This window comes from Danio aesculapii, chromosome 7 (genome assembly GCF_903798145.1).
Source record: "Danio aesculapii chromosome 7, fDanAes4.1, whole genome shotgun sequence".
NCBI lineage: Eukaryota > Metazoa > Chordata > Actinopteri > Cypriniformes > Danionidae > Danio > Danio aesculapii.
In genome coordinates this window covers 3,279,641-3,298,513 of record NC_079441.1, presented here as the reverse complement: position 1 = coordinate 3,298,513, position 18,873 = coordinate 3,279,641, and the positions used below count along the sequence as shown (strand labels likewise).

At 41.9% G+C, this 18,873-nt stretch overlaps 1 protein-coding gene across 1 annotated transcript; it reads left to right on the top strand.

The window, feature by feature from the left end:
- Positions 1-354: 354 nt before the first annotated feature.
- Positions 355-18,068, top strand: LOC130232664 (kelch-like protein 33). The gene is made up of 5 exons (XM_056462640.1): positions 355-988; positions 4,228-4,700; positions 8,279-9,227; positions 10,882-11,052; positions 16,753-18,068. Exons 1-5 carry the CDS (start codon positions 771-773, stop codon positions 17,270-17,272), a joined length of 2,331 nt encoding a protein of 776 aa, XP_056318615.1. The 5' UTR covers positions 355-770; the 3' UTR covers positions 17,273-18,068.
- Positions 18,069-18,873: the final 805 nt, after the last annotated feature.

Here is an 18,873-nt window from a genome sequence, read left to right as displayed (position 1 = left end):
ACTTTAAGCAGCAGAGCCTGACTCTTCCGAAATGAGATCTACTGACCCAGAAACTATAATTAGCATGTTGTTGACTTGAGAGAAATACAGCATGCAAGATCTCAGACAAGAGTGAGCGCTGAAAACAGAGAGCGACAATAAGGAGAAGTATTACTAACACAAGAACAAAGGAGAAATATTACTACAAGAACAGAGGAAAACACAAGAAGATGGAGAAAAATTACTGAAACAAGAATAAAATCCAGAGGAAAACAACAAGAAGTATTACAAAAACAAGAAAACAATTCAGAGGAAAACACAATATGGAGAAGTATTACTAAAATAAGAACAAATCCCAGAGGAAAACACCACAATAAGGAAAATTATTAATAAAACAAGAACAAATCCCTCAGGAAGACACATCGATAAGGAACAATATCTCTAAAATAAGCATAAAATCCTGAGGAAAACACGCCAATAAGGGGGAGTAGCATTAAAACCGGGATAAATCCCAGAGGAAAACATGACATTATGGTTTATGGACAAAACTGATTGACAATAAGGAGAAGTATAACTAAAACAACACTAAATCGAGTGAGAGGAGAACACCACAACAAGAAGTATTACTGAAACAAGATTAAATCCAGAGGGAAACACCACAAGAAGTCTTACTAAAGCAAGAAACAAACTCTGAGGAAAACACAATATGGAGAATTATTAACAAAACAAGAATAGACCCCAGAGGAAAACACATCAATAAGCAGTAATACTAAAACCAAAACACTCAAGGGATGGAGTTTACACGAAAATATCTGCCACTGGAATGGGAGGAGCGCTGGAGGAGAGAGAAAGAGCGCAGGAGAAGGATGATGGAAGAAGGAGGAGGGGAGTTTGAGGAGGAGGAGAAGAGAAGGTTAAAGTGGATCATGTCCTACAATGACAGCAGGATGGGAATGAAAGAGAAGGATAATGGACACGATAATGTGGAGGAAGATGAACCAGCGCACAGGTATATTAGTTATCTAAGTGAGATCCTTCAAACTCTATGGTAGATAATGATGGAGGATGTTGACGATCAAACTGCAAGCTTTGGATGTTTATATCTTCAAAATGTGAATTTTGTCACTGTATTAGAGCACACTAGATTATAGATATCCTCATGACTGATACTTTAAGAAATCAATGTAAAGAAACTGACAGTTGTCTGGACCAATAGCTTAGTGGTACTGTGAACCAACATACACTCCCTGACAAAAGTCTTGTCGCCTATCCAAGTTTTAGGAACAACAAATACTAACTTGACTTCTAGTTGATCAAGGCAAAGGCCTCTAGATGAGGCTTATTTGAGCACAATAACATATGATCATGTCTTTGTTTTTAATTCTTTCATTAGGACAGTAAGGTCTGACTCTGCTTAGACTAAAGTCTGCTCACTGAACCTTCAATAATGTCCAGTATAGAATATGTGCTCATGCTGCAGTGGAAACAGAATAATTATTGTGTCTGACTCCATCATGAGCTTGGAGGACTGCATCCATACATCTCTGAATGACTCAAATCACTAATTAATAAAGTCATCTGGAATGGCGAAGAAAGCATTCTTGCAGGACTCCCAGAGTTCATCAAGAGTCTTTGTGTTCATCTTCAACGCCTCCTCCTTCATCTTATCCCAGACATCCTCAATCACGTTTATGTCTGGTGACTGGGCTGGCCAATCCTGGAGCACCTTCTTTGCTTTCAGGAGCTTTGATGTGGAGGCTGAAGTACGAGGAGCGCTATCCTGCTGGAGAATTGTCCCTCTCCTGTGGTTTGTAAAGTAATGGGCAGCACAAACGTCTTGATACCTCAGGCTGTTGATGTTGTTCATCCACTCTGCAGATCTCTCGCACGCCCCCCCTACTGAATGTAACCCCAAACCATGATTTCTCCTTCACCAAACTTGACTGATTACTGTGAGAAGCTTGGCTCCATGCTGATTCCAGAAGGTCTTCTGCAGTATCTGTGATGATTCAACAGAAGATTCATTGGAAAAATCTACTTTCAGCCACTTTTCCAAATGATCAACTAGAAGTCAAGTCAATGACAAGACTTTTGTCAGGTGTATAGCACTGATGTGCTCACGGCGAGTTGATTCCTGGCTCGAGGTCCTATCCCAATTTTTCTCCTCTCTTTGCTCCCAATGCTTTCCTGTCTCAAATATCCACTGATATATATCATAACAAAGGTAAAACCCCCTAAAAATAATTATTAAAAAGCTACAGTTGTGATTAAAATGATTTCTTTCCATGCAACGTTAATTTTTGCAAAGTTTTATTCATTTGAAATGTAAAATAACAACAATTTTTCCCGTATTTTTTATATCAACTGTTGGGCTGAACTTTATCAAGCTGTAAAAAAAGGCCACTGCACTTAACCCTCCGGTTCATTTATAATTCTGGATACTCCGTTTGCCCTTCGAGTCAAAAATGTCCCACCTACACTAAACCTCAACTATTGGCTCGTTTCCACTGACTGGTACGGTACAGTACGGTTCGGTTTGGTACGGGTCACCTTTATCAGGCTTGTGTTTCCACTAACAAGGGTACCCTTTTGGTGGGCGTGGTGTATGACAGAGAGTTTCAGTCGACGTCATTCTCACTCGAGGAAATGTCTACAATAAAGCTGTACGGGTCACTTACATATCATATGAGAAGCACTTCTCACGAAACAGATGCTTTACACACATAAATACTTGTGTAGAAATGTTTATTACTAACTTTTCAATGAACATGAGTTGATTATAACTGCAGATCAATGATAGTGCGAAACAGCCTACTGTAACGTCTGTAATTATATTAAATAACTTAATAAATGAACATGTATGAACACATACAGCCCCTTACAGTCTCTGATATGTTACCAACTACAGAAGAACTACACACAGCAGACATTTCGTCAGTATTTAGGTTCAAAACAATACAAAATATAGCCTACAGTCAGTGTAAACCTCTCATCTGTGTCTGTAATCTTCAGCAGCACATGTAGCCTCTGTTAGAGAGTAATTCCTTCATTTCCGTTCATATTAGTTCAAAAGGTGAAGATAATAAGTTAGTTAATCATGGCATTTTGTTCATGTTTGCTGAGAAATAATGTGCTCCTTTTTTTCCAGCTTCTCCTTTGTTTCTTCACGCTTCACTCTCGCGTTTGTCAGTGTCTGACAGGATCGGGTTTCAAAAGCACGTCAATAATCAAGCGCAGGTTATTATCATCAGCTCAAGAAGTTTGTTATTTCAGATATAATGTTAGACGCACGCGAGCCCTAGCAAGAAAGCGAAACCGCTCGCGCCTCAGACTGGCTCATAAAAAACTACGCGGCACAGGGTAAATCTGCTCTTCTTCTTGGCTTTGTGGCTGTTCATCCAGACGACGACAAGGTTTGCTTAAGCCCAGATTGACCATGGCTCTTATTATATGTATATGTAATTCCGCTATAATCTCTCGCTGTCTGTATATTTTAAACATGGCGGGTTTTTTGTTTTCATTCTGGCTTGTCGCGTAAGCGAATGAGGTATCTCTGTAAACCAATAGCGTTCAGCAGCACTTGTGGCTCCGCCTTTTGGTACCCTTTCTCGTCTTTGGTACCCTTTCGAAAGGGTGCCGAAAAAGTGGTACGGTACGGTTTGGTTCGGTACACTTTTTGACAGTGGAAACGACCATAAAAGCGTACCAAACCAAACCGTACCGTACCACTCAGTGGAAACGGGCCATAAATTCAATTCAATACTCAAATCGGTTTTGTATGAAGGGCAATCTTCATCACAGACTCTGTGAATGACTAGGGTTTTGTGTGCAGTGTTTAATCAGTGGGCAACGCTAATTTTTGACTAAAGTAAAGGGTATATTTTCTAATACTAAAAGTACCTGCATAAGTGTTAAAAGTTTTTAGACAGTATTCATAAAAGAGAAAGTAGCAGATTCTGTGTTGGAGTGTGCCAGTAGTTTTAGTGGTGTAAAAATGGTTTAATAGCTAACAAGTCAAAATTGGCCTGAAGGACAACCCTTGTACCCTAAATGTGTACAGACTTCATGAAAATTATATTTTTTTCTATTGTTTGAGTCATTTTAGAAAAAGTCACTCTTCTTAGGTTCTATTTCTGCTGTTAAAGTGGTGTGCTGTTAGAAAGTCAACATGAGGGTTAAAATAAAAGCATTAATTGATTGTGACCTTGAACAGTATGAAGAAATTGTCTTCTGTAACTTTCTGCACAGGTATCACCGGCAGAGTTACGCATGTGAGATCCATCAAACTCTATTGGAGATGAAGATGGCGGACGTTCTCACAGATCTGACCCTCAGCACTGAGGATGGGATGAGCGTTCGTGTTCATTGGCTTGTCCTGGCCTCAGTGAGCTCTGTCATCCAGGAGAAAGATGAAGATGTGAAGGAGATCTCGTTGAGTCCTGAGGTGTGCAGGTCTGGTTTGGTTGCACTGGTGGAGTTCGCCTACACTGGAGCCATCAGTAATCTGAATAAAGGCAACATGATGCAGATTCAGACAGCAGCGGAGAGTCTGGGAGCTGCAAGAGTCCTGGAGCTGCTCAAAACAGAGAATAAAGGAGATAAAGTGAGAAAGAGCTCAGCTGAGGAGCAGATGACGCTCGGCCTACAGTGCATGAAGGATTTTTGGGATAAGAGATTGAGGTGTGATGTGGAGCTGATTGCTGAAGGAACTGTTTTCCACGGTAAGACATTATGAGAATTATTTTAATTTCATTCATCATTTCAAATATGTAAACAGGAAAAACAAATATGTCAGTTGCTGGGCTAGACGGTACCACTTTATTTTGATGGTCCATTTGAGTATTAGTAGACTGTCTGCTTAATATCTGTTGATACTGCTCCTTCAACAGACATTTAACTGACTATAAGAAGTACATGTCAACTAAGGCTAACCCCAACCTAACAGTCTACTTATAATCTAATGAGAATTAGTTGGCATGTAGGTGCAATGTACCTTAAATTCAACAAACGGCCATCAAAATAAAGTGTGACTGGCTTGTCTTTTATTTATTGAGCTTTAAGATAAACAAAAATAGTCATGATGACCCATTTTAATTCAATTTTAACAATGCATTTTTCAGATTTGAATGCTTTGAAAGCACGTCATGATTTTGCCAAGTACGATGTGATCCTGGATTAACATCTGTGTTGATCCTCGACCATCATTTTTGTTTGAAAACGTAATCCATACCTATTCCCTACCCCTAAACCCAACTAGAACTGTAAATTATTCCCAAAATCAGAGGGGAATATTAGTTGGATAACAGTCATGTAGAAGTGCAAAAGCCTAAACTTAACATAAATGGTAAACATATCCCTTAATTCTGATTGGCCGATTGAAATGTTGTTCCAGGATCAACATAGATGTTAATCCAGGAATATGTCCTACTTTGAGAAATGAGGTTGGTGTGCTTTAAAATATTCCGTTTGACCAGGAGAAGCAGATGAGATTATTTTAGTTTATTTTAATGTGTTTTTTTAAAGGAAAATAAAGGTGTATGTTATACAGTGCATTGTAAATGCAGAGCTCCTCTATTTAAAAAAAGAAAAAGAAATACCCCCACAGCTAGTTCTGAATGAGATCAAGCCTCAGCCAAGTAAAATGTACCGCAAAAGTAACGTAACGCATAGAAATTAACTAAGTAATGCAACTAGTTACTTTTTTGAGGACTGACTCATTCATTCATTCATTTTCTTTTTGCTTAGTCTCTTTATTAATCAGGGGTCGCCACAGGGGAATGAACCACCAACTTATCCAGCATATGTTTTACGCAGCACTGGGAAACACCCATAAACTATTGCATTCACACACATACACTACAGCCAACTTAGCTAATTCAATTCCCCTACAGCGCATGTGTTTGGACTGAGGGGGAAACCGAAGCACCCGGAGGAAACCCACACCAACACGGGAAGAACACGGGGAAAGTTACGCCCCACAGATGGGGCTTCAGCGTCAACGCTTGACAGAGGGTGTGTCTGAAGTTGGGGCTGATGCGATCGTCATAGCAGCGTCAGCCAATGAAATTAGTCAGCAATAGGCCACTGTCTGAGCTGGTGTATTTGCAAACAGTGATCTGATTGGCTGACGCTTCCATCAGCGCTTGAAAAATTAAGCAAGTCCCAACTTGCAGGCACAGTTCGGCAATGCCTGACGTCACCCATTCAAAGTGAATGGGAAGCGTTGAAGCTGACGCTCCATGTGAATGGGGTGTTTGGATGATTTTATGGGCCCAAGCAGAGATGTTATTAGGGTATAACCATAACTATACCCCCCCATCACCCCCCCCACTCTTCACTTTCGTCCGCGACACATACAATCCCAACCCCCTGCTCTTCACTTTAGTCCGCTCATCCGCCTACAACCCCACCGTGTCTGTCACGTGTAAATAAGGGTACAGAGAAGGATCCAATATGCAAGTGAAAGTTTATTTGACACTGTCAAATTAAGCCAACAGGGCTACAAATGGAGGGCTAGGACACTGGGACACTGGGGCAGGAACAGATAGTCGAAACCAAGTCCAGCAGTCACTCCTCTTAGTCCTGAACACATACAGACTCACATAAGCAAACACAACAAACTGACAAGGAAACATAGAAACGTAGCCCAGATATAGGCACAATAATGAACCTCAGCTGGTGATCAAATCAAACAGCTGAGTGCCGTCATAACACGTGACCAAACAAAAACACGTGGACAACCAAACAACACAAACCAACGTGACAAAACAGATACTCCATAAAGCGCACAAACCTGCAACCGTGACAGTACTCCTCCACTTAAGAGCACCTCCTGGTGCTCCCAGAAGAGCTTACCTGGCGATTGAAATCATCGATAAGAGAGTGATCCAATATGTCCCTAGCAGGAACCCAACTTCTCTCCTCTGGACCGTCTATACTTCCCCTGTGTTCCTGCTCTAGCCTTGTCTTGCCAGCCCAACCAAGTTTGTTTGTCTTTTTGCATTATAGTTATGTTTTCCCCCTCGGGGTAGTTTGTTTTGCTGTTTTTGCCTTTTATTTAGTTTTTTTATAAATAAACCCTACTTTACCCTGCACTTGGGTCCTCGCCCCTTTTTCCCCTTACCGAACCATGACAGTGTCACCCTGCGACGGCCCGCGACCCACAAACTCACTACTGCCACCTGCTGTGGCGCCCTGTGAGCTCTGAGCAGTGAGAGTGCTCACTACGGAGTGTAGTATATCAGAATGTTTCCAGTGCCGCCGTGCGTAATTGTGTAGTGTACCCAGAATGGCTTCACTAACAGGTGTGGCATGCCCAACACCAAAACAAAAAAAAAAACAAAGGAGTTCTCAAAAATTGATGCCCTTGTCCGGGAAGTGTAAAAAAGATGGTTTATTTACAAGGATAACATAAAATAGTCCAACAACAGTCAAGAGGTTTAATGCCATAAATCACTCCTCTACAACGCTGCCTGTACCCTACAAAAAAACCAATTGGTACGGTTGGTGCTTCAGTGCTTGGTGCCGCCATGGCGCGGCCCGTGACGTCATAAGCCCGCGCCATTCTCTCGCTCGGTTTGGCCGGCACAGCACTGAAGACCAACTTTCCCGGACAAATGACGAAAGACAAACACTAAAACACGAACACAAAGGTGTGTGTAAATGTAAGCTTAAGTTTAACCTGAGGGAAGATGGAAATATGGAATGAATGACTGGATGTGTGCGAGATGACAGGGCCCTTTGTCACTAGCAGCGTACCGAGAGGAAAAGGAGAGGTAAGCAGACATATGTATGTGCATGTGTGTGAGCGTTTGAGTGTGTGTGTGAACCAGTGCTGTCGTCTGAGACGCAGGGAAGAAGCCCGGCTACTTCACACACCCATTGAGGAGTAACTCAATATTGTAATGCTTTACTTTCACCCTTCCCCAACACTAGCTATTATTATTATTGCCTCCAGAACTGTCTTAAGCATCTGTCTGCGCTCCCAAAGAGCATCTCACGCCTCCAAAAGCCACCGCGAGCTCCATGTGTTTTGTCTTTTGAGGTAATTGATTATATAAGAGAAAGACTCACGCAGTTTCTCCTTCCTCAGCGAATTCTGTTTTTCTTTCTGATGTTTGGTGCCAGTTTATCAGGGAGTGACGATTTGTTCTCTTTGACTTGTTGGATGGACAGAAACGCAGCATTATTTGCAAATCTTTTATGCAATGTTCTAGTGCTGTGCATAAATTTAACTTGCATCTTTAGATGGAAACATAGCTACTGTTTGTAATACTTTCAATCCTTCGCTCTCCTGAAGCTCATAGGGCGCTCCTGTCGGCCAGCAGTGAATACTTCAGAGGGATGTTCACCAGCGGGATGAAGGAGAGTCGAGAGGAGTCTGTGTCTCTGCTGTGCGCCGGAGCTGCTGAGATGGAGATCCTCCTCAAATGCTGTTACAGCGGTGCTCTGGAGCTCAGATGGAGCTGTGTGTTTGAGCTGACCTGCACCTCTCTGCAGTTCCAGTTCCAGCCTGCTGTGTCGCTCTGCCTTCAGTTTCTGCAGCAAGAAATGGACATACACAACTGCCTTGATGTTGCGGCATTCGCTGAAGCCTACGGAATGGTGGATCTAATGGAGATGGCTGATGATTTTGTCTTGAGGCACTTTCAGGAGATTTCAGCCACCCCAAAGTTCCAGGACCTCCCAGCAGATAAGCTCCTGCAGTTCCTTCGGTGTGACGCTTTGTCTGTTCCATCAGAACTGGCTGTTTTTCGAGCGGTTGTGTCTTGGGTTGAGACTGATCCCGCTGAGCGTCTTCCACAGGCTGAGCAGCTCATGAAAGCAGTGCGTTTCCCATTCATGACCTTCAGGGAATTTCGGGAAGTGCGCGCTGTAAACCTGACCATGGAGTGTAGCGGGGAATACGACGTTGAACTCTATAAATCAGCGCTGAAGGAGTTTGGGTTTGGCGTTTCTGATCATGTAGCACAGCAGCGTGTTCGTTACCCAAAAGACGCTCTGGTTTTGGTTGGCGGTGATGAACTGGATGCTGATAACGGGCGACGGCGGCCCAGTAAGCAGCTCTGGTTTGTGAACTCTCTGCGAAGCGGGACTGGGCTTGTGAAGCAGATGGAGTGGAGACTGCTGGGAGAAATGCCAGATCAGGCCAGATTCAGACACGGCGTTGGGGTCCTGAATGGACAACTATATGTCGCAGGAGGATGCTACTTCTACTCAAAGGCTGACATCATGAAGTCTGTGTACAGGTAACCAACTACACCAACTTACAGTTCACATAAAACAATAATGCAGATATTAAATACTCACCCTCATGTTCCACTCTGTTCATCTTTAGAACACATATTGAGATCATTTAGATGTTATCTGAGCTCTTTGGCTCATTATAGTGAAGTGAGCCTTTGTCAAGTATAGTTTTAAGTGAAGTTTCACAAACTAATTTCGAGAGGAGCACGTGATATGATTGACTGCAGCTGGTCACCCATCTACAATCATTAATTAGCCAATCAGATTCATCCAAACTCACTATAAGTAGCCTCGCTAGAACTACTCCCTTACCTTCGTTTTCCGAAGAAGCCCCCCATCCACCCCTTCTCCTCCTTTCTTCCTTTACCACGGGAAGCTCTCGAGAACCACCTGATCTTGTACTCCCCTTACATGCTCTATTGACCAGGCGGGAGCCCTGGGCTCAACTATCTCCAAGCTCAGGGTTCTCTCCTGGGACAGCATGCCAAACCTGCTGACAGTTGTCAAACAATATCCAAGTGTGAACTCTTGAATTATACTCGAAATCGGTTCTCTGCTTTTAACCCATCCAAGTGCACACACACACATTTTGAAAGAGGAATAATAATTATTAATTCCTTACATTTATATAGCCCTTTTCTGGACACTCACTTTACATATTTTTTGGGGGGATCTCCTCATCCACCACCAGTGTGCATGACATGACGGCAGCCATAGCCGCACACCACACACCAGCTGTTTGGTGGAGAGGAGACAGAGTGATGAAGCCAATTATGAAATGGGGATGGTTAGGAGGCCATGATGAACTGAGGCCAGTGGGAAAATTTGGCGAGGATGCCAGGATTAAACCCCTACTCTTTTTCAAAGGACATCCTGGGATTTTTAATGACCAGAGACTCAGGAGCTCGATTTAACATCTCATCCAAATCCGACGGTGCTCACTGAGCAGTATAGAGTCCCCATCAATATACTGGGGTGTTAGGACCCACACAGACCGCAGGTTGAGCACCCCCTGTTCGTCTCACTAACCCCACTTCCGGCAGCAACCTAGCTTTCCCATGTGAGCTCCCATCCAGGTACTGACCGGTTGCAGCCCTGCTTAGCTTCAGTGGGCGAACATGTGGACACACGCACAGCAGTCGGCAGCTTATTATGAGAAACTCATGAAGCTTTACAACCATTTGAGTAGGAGTAAATTGTAATTTTTTGGTGAACTGTCCCTTTTAATATAATTTCAAGTGCCAGTTTTATTTTCTCTCACTTATTATTATTATTATTATTATTTACTTATTTTGAGCTTGTTTTAATTTCTCTAACTGTTTGAGTTTCAACTGTTAAACACAAATGAAGCTATTTTCAAGGATGTTGGAAACCAGAAGCCATTGACTTCCTTTGTATTTTTTTCCTACTATGGAGGTCAATGGCTACCAGTTCCCAGCATTCTTCAAAATATCTTCAATTGCTGTCAACATACAAAAAAAGAATCTCATAAAGCTTTAATTTTTGGGTGAACTGTCCCTTTTAAAATTGATTCAAGCGCAATTTTTGTTAATGGTTTAGTTCAAGTTAATGATAATCTCTCTGCTCTCAGTTTGTATTTGATCCACTTTTCTCTCACTTGTTTTTTTAATTTACATGTCACTGGCATGTCAACAGGTACGACCCTGTGCGAGAGCTGTGGGAAAAGCTGGCAGATCTTCTGGAGCTCAGGAGTAACTTTACACTGGTGGTGAATGGAGAAAACCTGTACGCAGTCGGAGGAGACAAAGAAATCAACACGAACCTGGACAGCGTGGAGAAATACTCACCAGAAACCAATTCCTGGAGGTAGGAGAAAAACATCAATAGCATTAAAGAGCAAATGAATGATTTCTAAAAGATTCCCAAGGAATGATTAACCTTGTTCTGGCTGTTTCTTGAGAAAATACCATATAAGTACAGAAACAATGAACTGACTGACCCCTAGTGGCCCTACAACATACATTACAACAACATATCTTTATAAGTACAGAAGCATTGAACTGACTGACCCCTAGTGGCCCTACAACATACATTACAACAACATATCTTTATAAGTACAGAAGCAATGACCTGAATGACCCCTAGTGGCCCTACAACATACATTACAACAACATATCTTTATAAGTACAGAAACAATGAACTGACTGACGCCTAGTGGCCCTACAACATACATTACAACAACATATCTTTATAAGTACAGAAACAATAAACTGACTGACCCCTAGTGGCCCTACAACATACATTACAACAACATATCTTTATAAGTACAGAAGCAATGACCTGACTGACCCCTAGTGGCCCTACAACATACATTACAACAACATATCTTTAAATTAAATGATGAGAATCAATTTGTTTGTTAAAAAATGTCTGATAAAAATGTATTTCTTCCAAGATTTATTTGGAGAAATAAAGCACATCAGCAGTCAGAGATTTTGCCGTAATCATGCTATTTTAAATGGGTAACACTTTTGAATAATGGTCCATTAGTTAATGTTAGCTGATGATTAAGTAAGTATGAATAATATTATTAAGCATTTATTAATCATAGTTCAAGATTAACTAATGCATTATTATTAAAATCTAAAAATGCTCTAAAGTGCTTGTTACCCTGCTGAAAAATCCAGCTTAAACCAGCCTAGGCTGGTTGGCTGGTTTTAGCTGGTTGACCAGCCTGGTTTTAGAGGGGTTTTGGCCGTTTCCAGACTGGTTTCCAGCTAATTCCAGCCTGGTCTTAGCTGGTCAGGCTGGAAAATGGCCAGCTAAATCCAGCTAAAACCAGCTTGACCAGCCTGGTTTAAGCTGGACATAGCTGGTTTAGGCTGGGCTCCCAGCCTGGCTATGCTGGTCAAGCTGGTATTAGCTGGTCGTCTCCCAGCCTGACCAGCTAAGACCAGGCTGGAAATGGCTGAAAACCAGCCTGGAAATGACCAAAACTCCTCTAAAACCAGCCTGGTCGACCAGCTAAAACCAGCCAACTAGCCAAGGCTGGTTGAAGCTGTTTTTTTCAGTAGGGTAATAGTTAATGCACCATGAGTTAACATAATGCTGTTTGTTGACTTCAGCTCAGCATTCAACACTGTCATACCCTCTAAGTTACTGATCAAACTCAGAGACCTGGATATCAACGCGTCTCTCTGCAACTGGGTTATGGACTTTCTGACTAACAGACCTCAGAATGTTAGATCAGGCCACATCTGCTCCACCACCGTCACACTCAATACTGGTGTACCCCAGGGCTGCGTGCTGAGCCCCTTCCTCTACTCCCTTTTTACCATAGACTGTAGGCCTGTAAACAGATCCAACACCATCATCAAATTTGCAGATGACACCACAGTTATTGGTCTAATCAGCAATAATGATGAGACTGCCTACAGGGAGGAGATACAGCATCTGGCCACTTGGTGCACTGACAATAATCTGCTCCTTAACACCAGCAAGACCAAGGAGCTCATTGTGGACTTCAGGAAGGGACGAACAGGCTCGCATGATCCCATCCACATTAACGGGATGGCCGTGGAGCCTGTCTCATCCTTCAAGTTCCTGGGTACCCACATCTCTAAGGACCTTTCCTGGACCACCAACACCTCCAGCCTGGTCAAGAAGGCTCACCAGCGCCTATTCTTCTTGAGGCAACTTAAGAAGAACCAGCTTTCATCAGCCGTCTTGGTGAACTTCTACCGATGCACAATAGAAAGCATCCTGACCAACTGCGTCACAGTCTGGTATGGAAGCTGCTCTGTTGCTGAGCGTAAGGCACTGCAGCGGGTGGTGAAAACTGCCCAACGCATCACAGGGACTACACTGCCAGCCATAGAGGACATCCAGAAGAAACACTGTCTGCGCCGAGCACGCAGTATTCTTAAGGACACCTCTCACCCTGCTCACAGACTGTTTTCTCTCCTGCCTTCCGGCAGGCGCTTCAGGCTCCCCCGGACAAAAACCAGCAGACTGAGGAACAGCTTTTTCCCCAGAGCTGTCTTCCTTTGAACACTGCCCCTCACTGACTCTTTTGCCCCTCCAATACACCCCCCACACTCCTCTAACTTATACTCCTCACAATCACTGCACTATTTAACATTTGCACATTTAAAGTTTGCACATATTCATTGCACTGATTCATTTATCTGATCTGGACATACCCACTGCACATGGACATTTGTAATTATGTTTATCTATCTGCACACTTCTGCTATTAATAGTATCCTGTACATATATTCATTTATTGTAAATCTGTTCATAGCTAATACAACCTGTATATAATGTTGATAGTACATCCATCTGTAAATATTACCATAGTTTTTCTATAACTGCACTTTATAACTTATACCTGTATCCTGCACTTGCTGCTATTGCACTGCTGGTTAGACCTAAACTGCATTTCGTTGCCTTGTACTTGTACATGTGTAATGACAATAAAGTTGAATCTAATCTAATCTAATAAACTGACGTGAATAAACTTAGCATTCTCTTAGTTATTTAGAGGTGGGGACGGTTAGTTAGCCAGTGTTTAATATGTTATTTTCTTTGATTTGGCACCGCAAATTTTACGTCCCTCAATCTGGTTTGTTTCAGTTTGCTTATTTGTGTCTTGTATTTATTGTACGCGTTTGTAAATATACTTTGGGTGATTAAATATTCGTATTTTTTCTTTCTTATCTTTATCATTGTAAATAAAGCAAACCACTTTTTGCCACATTTGTCGTCTGTCGATTCATAACATCTCAGGGAATTCATAAGATATTGGGTTACCATAATTATGTTTAGCCCTTTTCATCCTCAGGGGCATTCACACAACATAATAAAAATGAATATATACCGTAATACATGTATTACTAATTGTTTGTTCATGTTAATAAACACATGAACTAAGATTAACTACTGGACCATTGTTTTGAAGTGTTTTTGAAAAGTTATCTACAAATTATGTACAAACTACTAATTGTATTTCTTCCCAACATAATAAACACCAAAAATCAAGAATGCATGATGATATGCTGTCATGGCTTTGCCATCCAAAAATGTGATTATGATTAGGGCTGTGCGATTTGGGCAAAAGAAACCATGATTTTCTATAACAATATTGCGATTTTGATTTCTTAATGTATATTATACGGTAAAAAACACTTATGATATGGCCTTACCCCTAAACCCAACCCTCACAGAGGAACCTGTGGCAAAATTTGAATACAAAAAGGCGGTTTGACACTGTCACGATCGGTGTAAAAAGGGGAAAAGGGATCGAGGAAAAGGGAGCGAGGACTCAAGTGCAGAAATATTAGGTTTTATTAATAATAAATAAAAATAAAAAGGCAAAACAAACTACCCCGAGGGGGAAAACATTAACAAAACAAATAAACAAACAAACCAAACTAGACTGAGCAGGCTGGCAGGGATCAGGAGTTGAACAGACACGACAAGGTACCACGATGAGACAACATACGATGACGAACTGGCCCAGGACAGCACACATGAGGAGAATATAAGCAGGGTTAAATTAATACACAACAGATGAACATAATTAACTAATAATGGGTTAACAAGGAGGGTGGGACTAGACAATAGACGGGAGAGCACCTGACACAAAGAGACAACACAAGCCAGGTGCTCACATAAAACAAGACTAGAACGCGCAGCCAATGAGAGAACTCATTAATCGCGTGTTAAACCTCATTAAACACAACACTGAAGCACACACACACACAACAAAAGCATGCGACCAATGTAAACACAGAGCCACGTGCTTTGATAACAGACGCAAGACACGAGCACACGATAAGTGAACACCTTACCGTGCGCTCACATAAATGCAACGCGCATGTTTCATCTCAGCGCCAACCAAAACCGAAACCAACTAGACGGAGACGCTGAGAATGAAACAGCGCGATGCTGACGAAACACCACAAACACAAGTACAAGAGCGCGCGAGGTCCCAAGGACGCGCAGACCCCGCACGCCCGCGTCAAGCGGGAGCGCGCACGGTCCGCGCGCACCTTTGATGACGCGCACCCAGACAATGACAAAACAAGTGCTTGACCCAAGGAAACTCGAGCCGAGCACTAACAGGACAGGACAGGACAAGACAGAGCTAGTGTCTGGATTCTGCCACCAAAACAAGAATGAACAAGACCGGAGTGGCAGAACCCTGACAGACACAAGATGTGACCCTGTACACCACCTTAAGAGCACAACTACGTCATACCCATGTCATTATACAAATTTGTGTCCCTGTAAACCACATATACCCATACACACACACCCAGCACAGGTTTAAAACTTGAGCATGGGGCTGCGGTCATCATGATTGAACAAAAAAGATGCGTAATCTGGAGTAATTTTACTCAAGATTTTGATTTTGATCATGATTTGGACACACACAGAGAGATTTTTCATTGTGAATCTGAAACATATCTCCACAGGAAAGCAATTAGATCTTTATCAAAGACTCGCAACATGTCTCTAAAACAGATATGAGGTAAAGGTGTAACAAGTTGTCTCTAGAACAGACCTATGGCAAGACAAATAAATAGACTTGTGTGCGTGTGTGTGCTGTGTGCTGTCAGACCCAAGTAAGGCTCAGATGTTCTGTTTAACTATATATCAGAAGTAGTTGTGTGTACATTTGTATGCGTCCACAGACTTTTTTTTTTGCGCTGCATAGATCATAGACCTCTTGGTGAAACTGCCATGAAACAGGCCATGTTGCATCTTTTGCGCACACAAGTTCGTTATTTTCAATGGAGGCGCGCAGCTTGCATCCGTATTGGGAGTGACATGCACGCATATTCCAGGCGCTCCCAGTTGAAAACATGTCAACTTTTAAGAATGCTGCAAGCGCACAACGAGTCACGTAACAAGAAGTGAACTATCAGCTTCATACTTTGCATGGAATATACACATTTCAGTAGACTAATTGCCTCAGACAAACACAGAACACCCAAACACCCAGTGCTTTTATTTTTCTCCATGAATAAAACTTGTATCAGAGCTGCAGCAATGCATTGTTTGTCATCCTCTGAGAAAACTGTTGAAGGAGCACGAGCGTAAGGTGTTAAAATTCTGAAAGAAGCGACACTCCTCACACTTCCCACACGCTTTTAAGCACGATATGTGACATCAGCCTTCCTGTGTCCAAAGTAATCCCGCACCGCAGATGCTGAGTTTTTTTAGGCACCAAGTCCTCCTGTGCTGAACTCATCATCCTTGTTTATGCAGCCTATTTGTCATTAAGCTCAGTCTTCTGTTCTCGTCGTCTGTTTATGCATGCTGCGTTATGATTGGTTCAAATAGCATACTGCGGGAAAATCATGCTGTTAGGCCATTTAGAAATCGTGCATGTTCAAATCGCGATTTCAATACAGTTTCAATTCACTGCACAGCCCTAATTATAATGGAAGTCAATGGGGCAAAAACAGCCGCCAACATAACCAGAGGGTAGTCAGTTTGAACAGTACACAAGTGTTAATAAAAGCTAATCAGCATAGATTTTTCCATCCTCTTCATCAGCTTCACTCATCCTCTGGACCAAGCTTTAAGCGGTCATGCTGCCACCGTCTGTGGAGGCGAAATCTTCATCTCTGGTGGTTTTAATTGCAAATACGAATGCCTGGTGTCCATGTCTGTCTACCATCCTTTAAGAGGAACCACATATCTCTCGGATATGACCCACGATCGGGCCCAGCACTGCATGGAGAGCCTGCGGAATCGAATATATGTAGCCGGCGGCGTGTGCAACCTTCGAAAATTCTACACCAATCAGCTATCCTGTGAAGTATACGACCTCGTACATGACGTCTGGACGGAGTTCACTGCTTTGCCTGTCCCTCATGTTGGCGCTGCCTCTGCGGTTCTAGAGGAGCGGCTGTATATTTTGGGTGGATACTGTCAGGAGGACTACTGTGAAGCCAGACTCGCTCACAGGTATGACCCTGTGACGCACAGATGGGACAGCATGGGAAAAATGCCAGGTCCCGTCACGGATATACGTGCATGTGTCCTATATCTGCCTGAACACATCAGAAAATGAAACATTTGAGGAGTATATGCTTGTTAGGGGTGGCCGGATCGATCCTAAAGTATCGATATGTTCGATACTGGCAAAAGTATCAATCCTTTTTCTTAATGAGTGGTCACGGATTTTAGAATATCTTAATAATAGTAATATTGATCGTGCCACAGGGTATATAAATATTTACTTCACAGTTTTCAAAGCACATTACAGCACACTTGTATACATGGTTTAGAACAGGGGTGTCAAACAATGTTCCTAAATGGCCGCAGCCCTACACAGTTTAGTTCCAATGCTACTTCAACACACTTGCCTGTAGGTTTCAAACAATCCTGAAGGACTCAATTAGTATGATCAGGTGTGTTTAATTACAGTTGGAACTAAACCTGTCCTGGTTTAGAGGGAAACTCCATAGGCTTAATGTATATTATACGGTAAAAAACGCTTATGATATGGCATTACCCCTAAACCCAACCTGGAACCTGTGGCAAAATTTGACTACAAAAAGATTTCAATAGGTGTGATTTTTAGGCGGTTTGACACAAGATGTGACCCTGTAAACCATCTTAATAGAGTACAACTAAGTCATACCCATGTCATTATACAAATTTGTGTCCCTGTAAACCACATATACCTGTACACACACACCCAGCACAGGTTTAAAACTTGAGCATAGGGCTGCGGTCATCATGATTGAACAAAAAAGATGCGTAATCTGGAGTTATTTTACTCAAGACAAGAATAACGAAACTGAGTGTGACATAAAACAGTATGTCACTGATCAGGAAAAGAAAAACAGGCTCAAAAGAAGAGTCAGCAGTCATTTTTCATTAAAAAAAATGAAGAAAGGGTTTGTGCAATTTATTATATATATATATATATATATATATATATATATATATATATATATATATATATATATATGTATATGTATATATATATATATATATATATATATGTGTGTGTGTAACCCTCTTCATTAGTGTGCTTCCCCAAAATGTCTCTGCATTGTGTATGTGTGATAGGATGAATAAGAAGGACACCAAGACCGTGGTTGACTCCTCTCTTCATTTTGTCACTCGCACAGCAGAAATGGCACTGCAACATCTTTCCCACAAAGAAACACAACTCAGTACATCACAAAATATCTTCAACGATCACAATGTGTAACAAATTGCCCAATATAAATTATGTAAATGTGGCTGCAGCTAAATAACTAGTAAGCTAGCTGTTCGCAAACTAATTTAAACACTGAAAAGACAAACTACAACATATAACGGGCAATTATAAATGTTAAATATATTCAGAATATAAAGAACCAACCAAATAAAATGCCCTATCACCCCTAAAACAACATAAAATATGCTCTGCCGCATGGAAACATCTAAAATGTCAGAAATAACAGAAATATAAGTCAATCTATCAAAATAAGGACATCTAAACATTAGTTAATGCCCTAACTATAACATATCTCATAAAATAACATGGATGGCAAATATTATTGACAAAATTAAACCGATTCTTTGCAGAGCTGAATTAATCCTCTCCCACAAAGAAACACAACTGAGGCTAACCAGCAGCCCATCTCCCTAACACAACACACAGCTCCCCCCGGAGGA

Coding starts and splice junctions, on each gene's coding strand:
- LOC130232664 (XM_056462640.1), top strand. CDS start 771: ATGGAGTTTACACGAAAATATCTGCCACTGGAATGGGAGGAGCGCTGG. Junction 4,701..8,278: donor TGAAGGAACTGTTTTCCACG/GTAAGACATTAT, acceptor GCTCTCCTGAAG/CTCATAGGGCGCTCCTGTCG. Junction 9,228..10,881: donor ATCATGAAGTCTGTGTACAG/GTAACCAACTAC, acceptor GCATGTCAACAG/GTACGACCCTGTGCGAGAGC.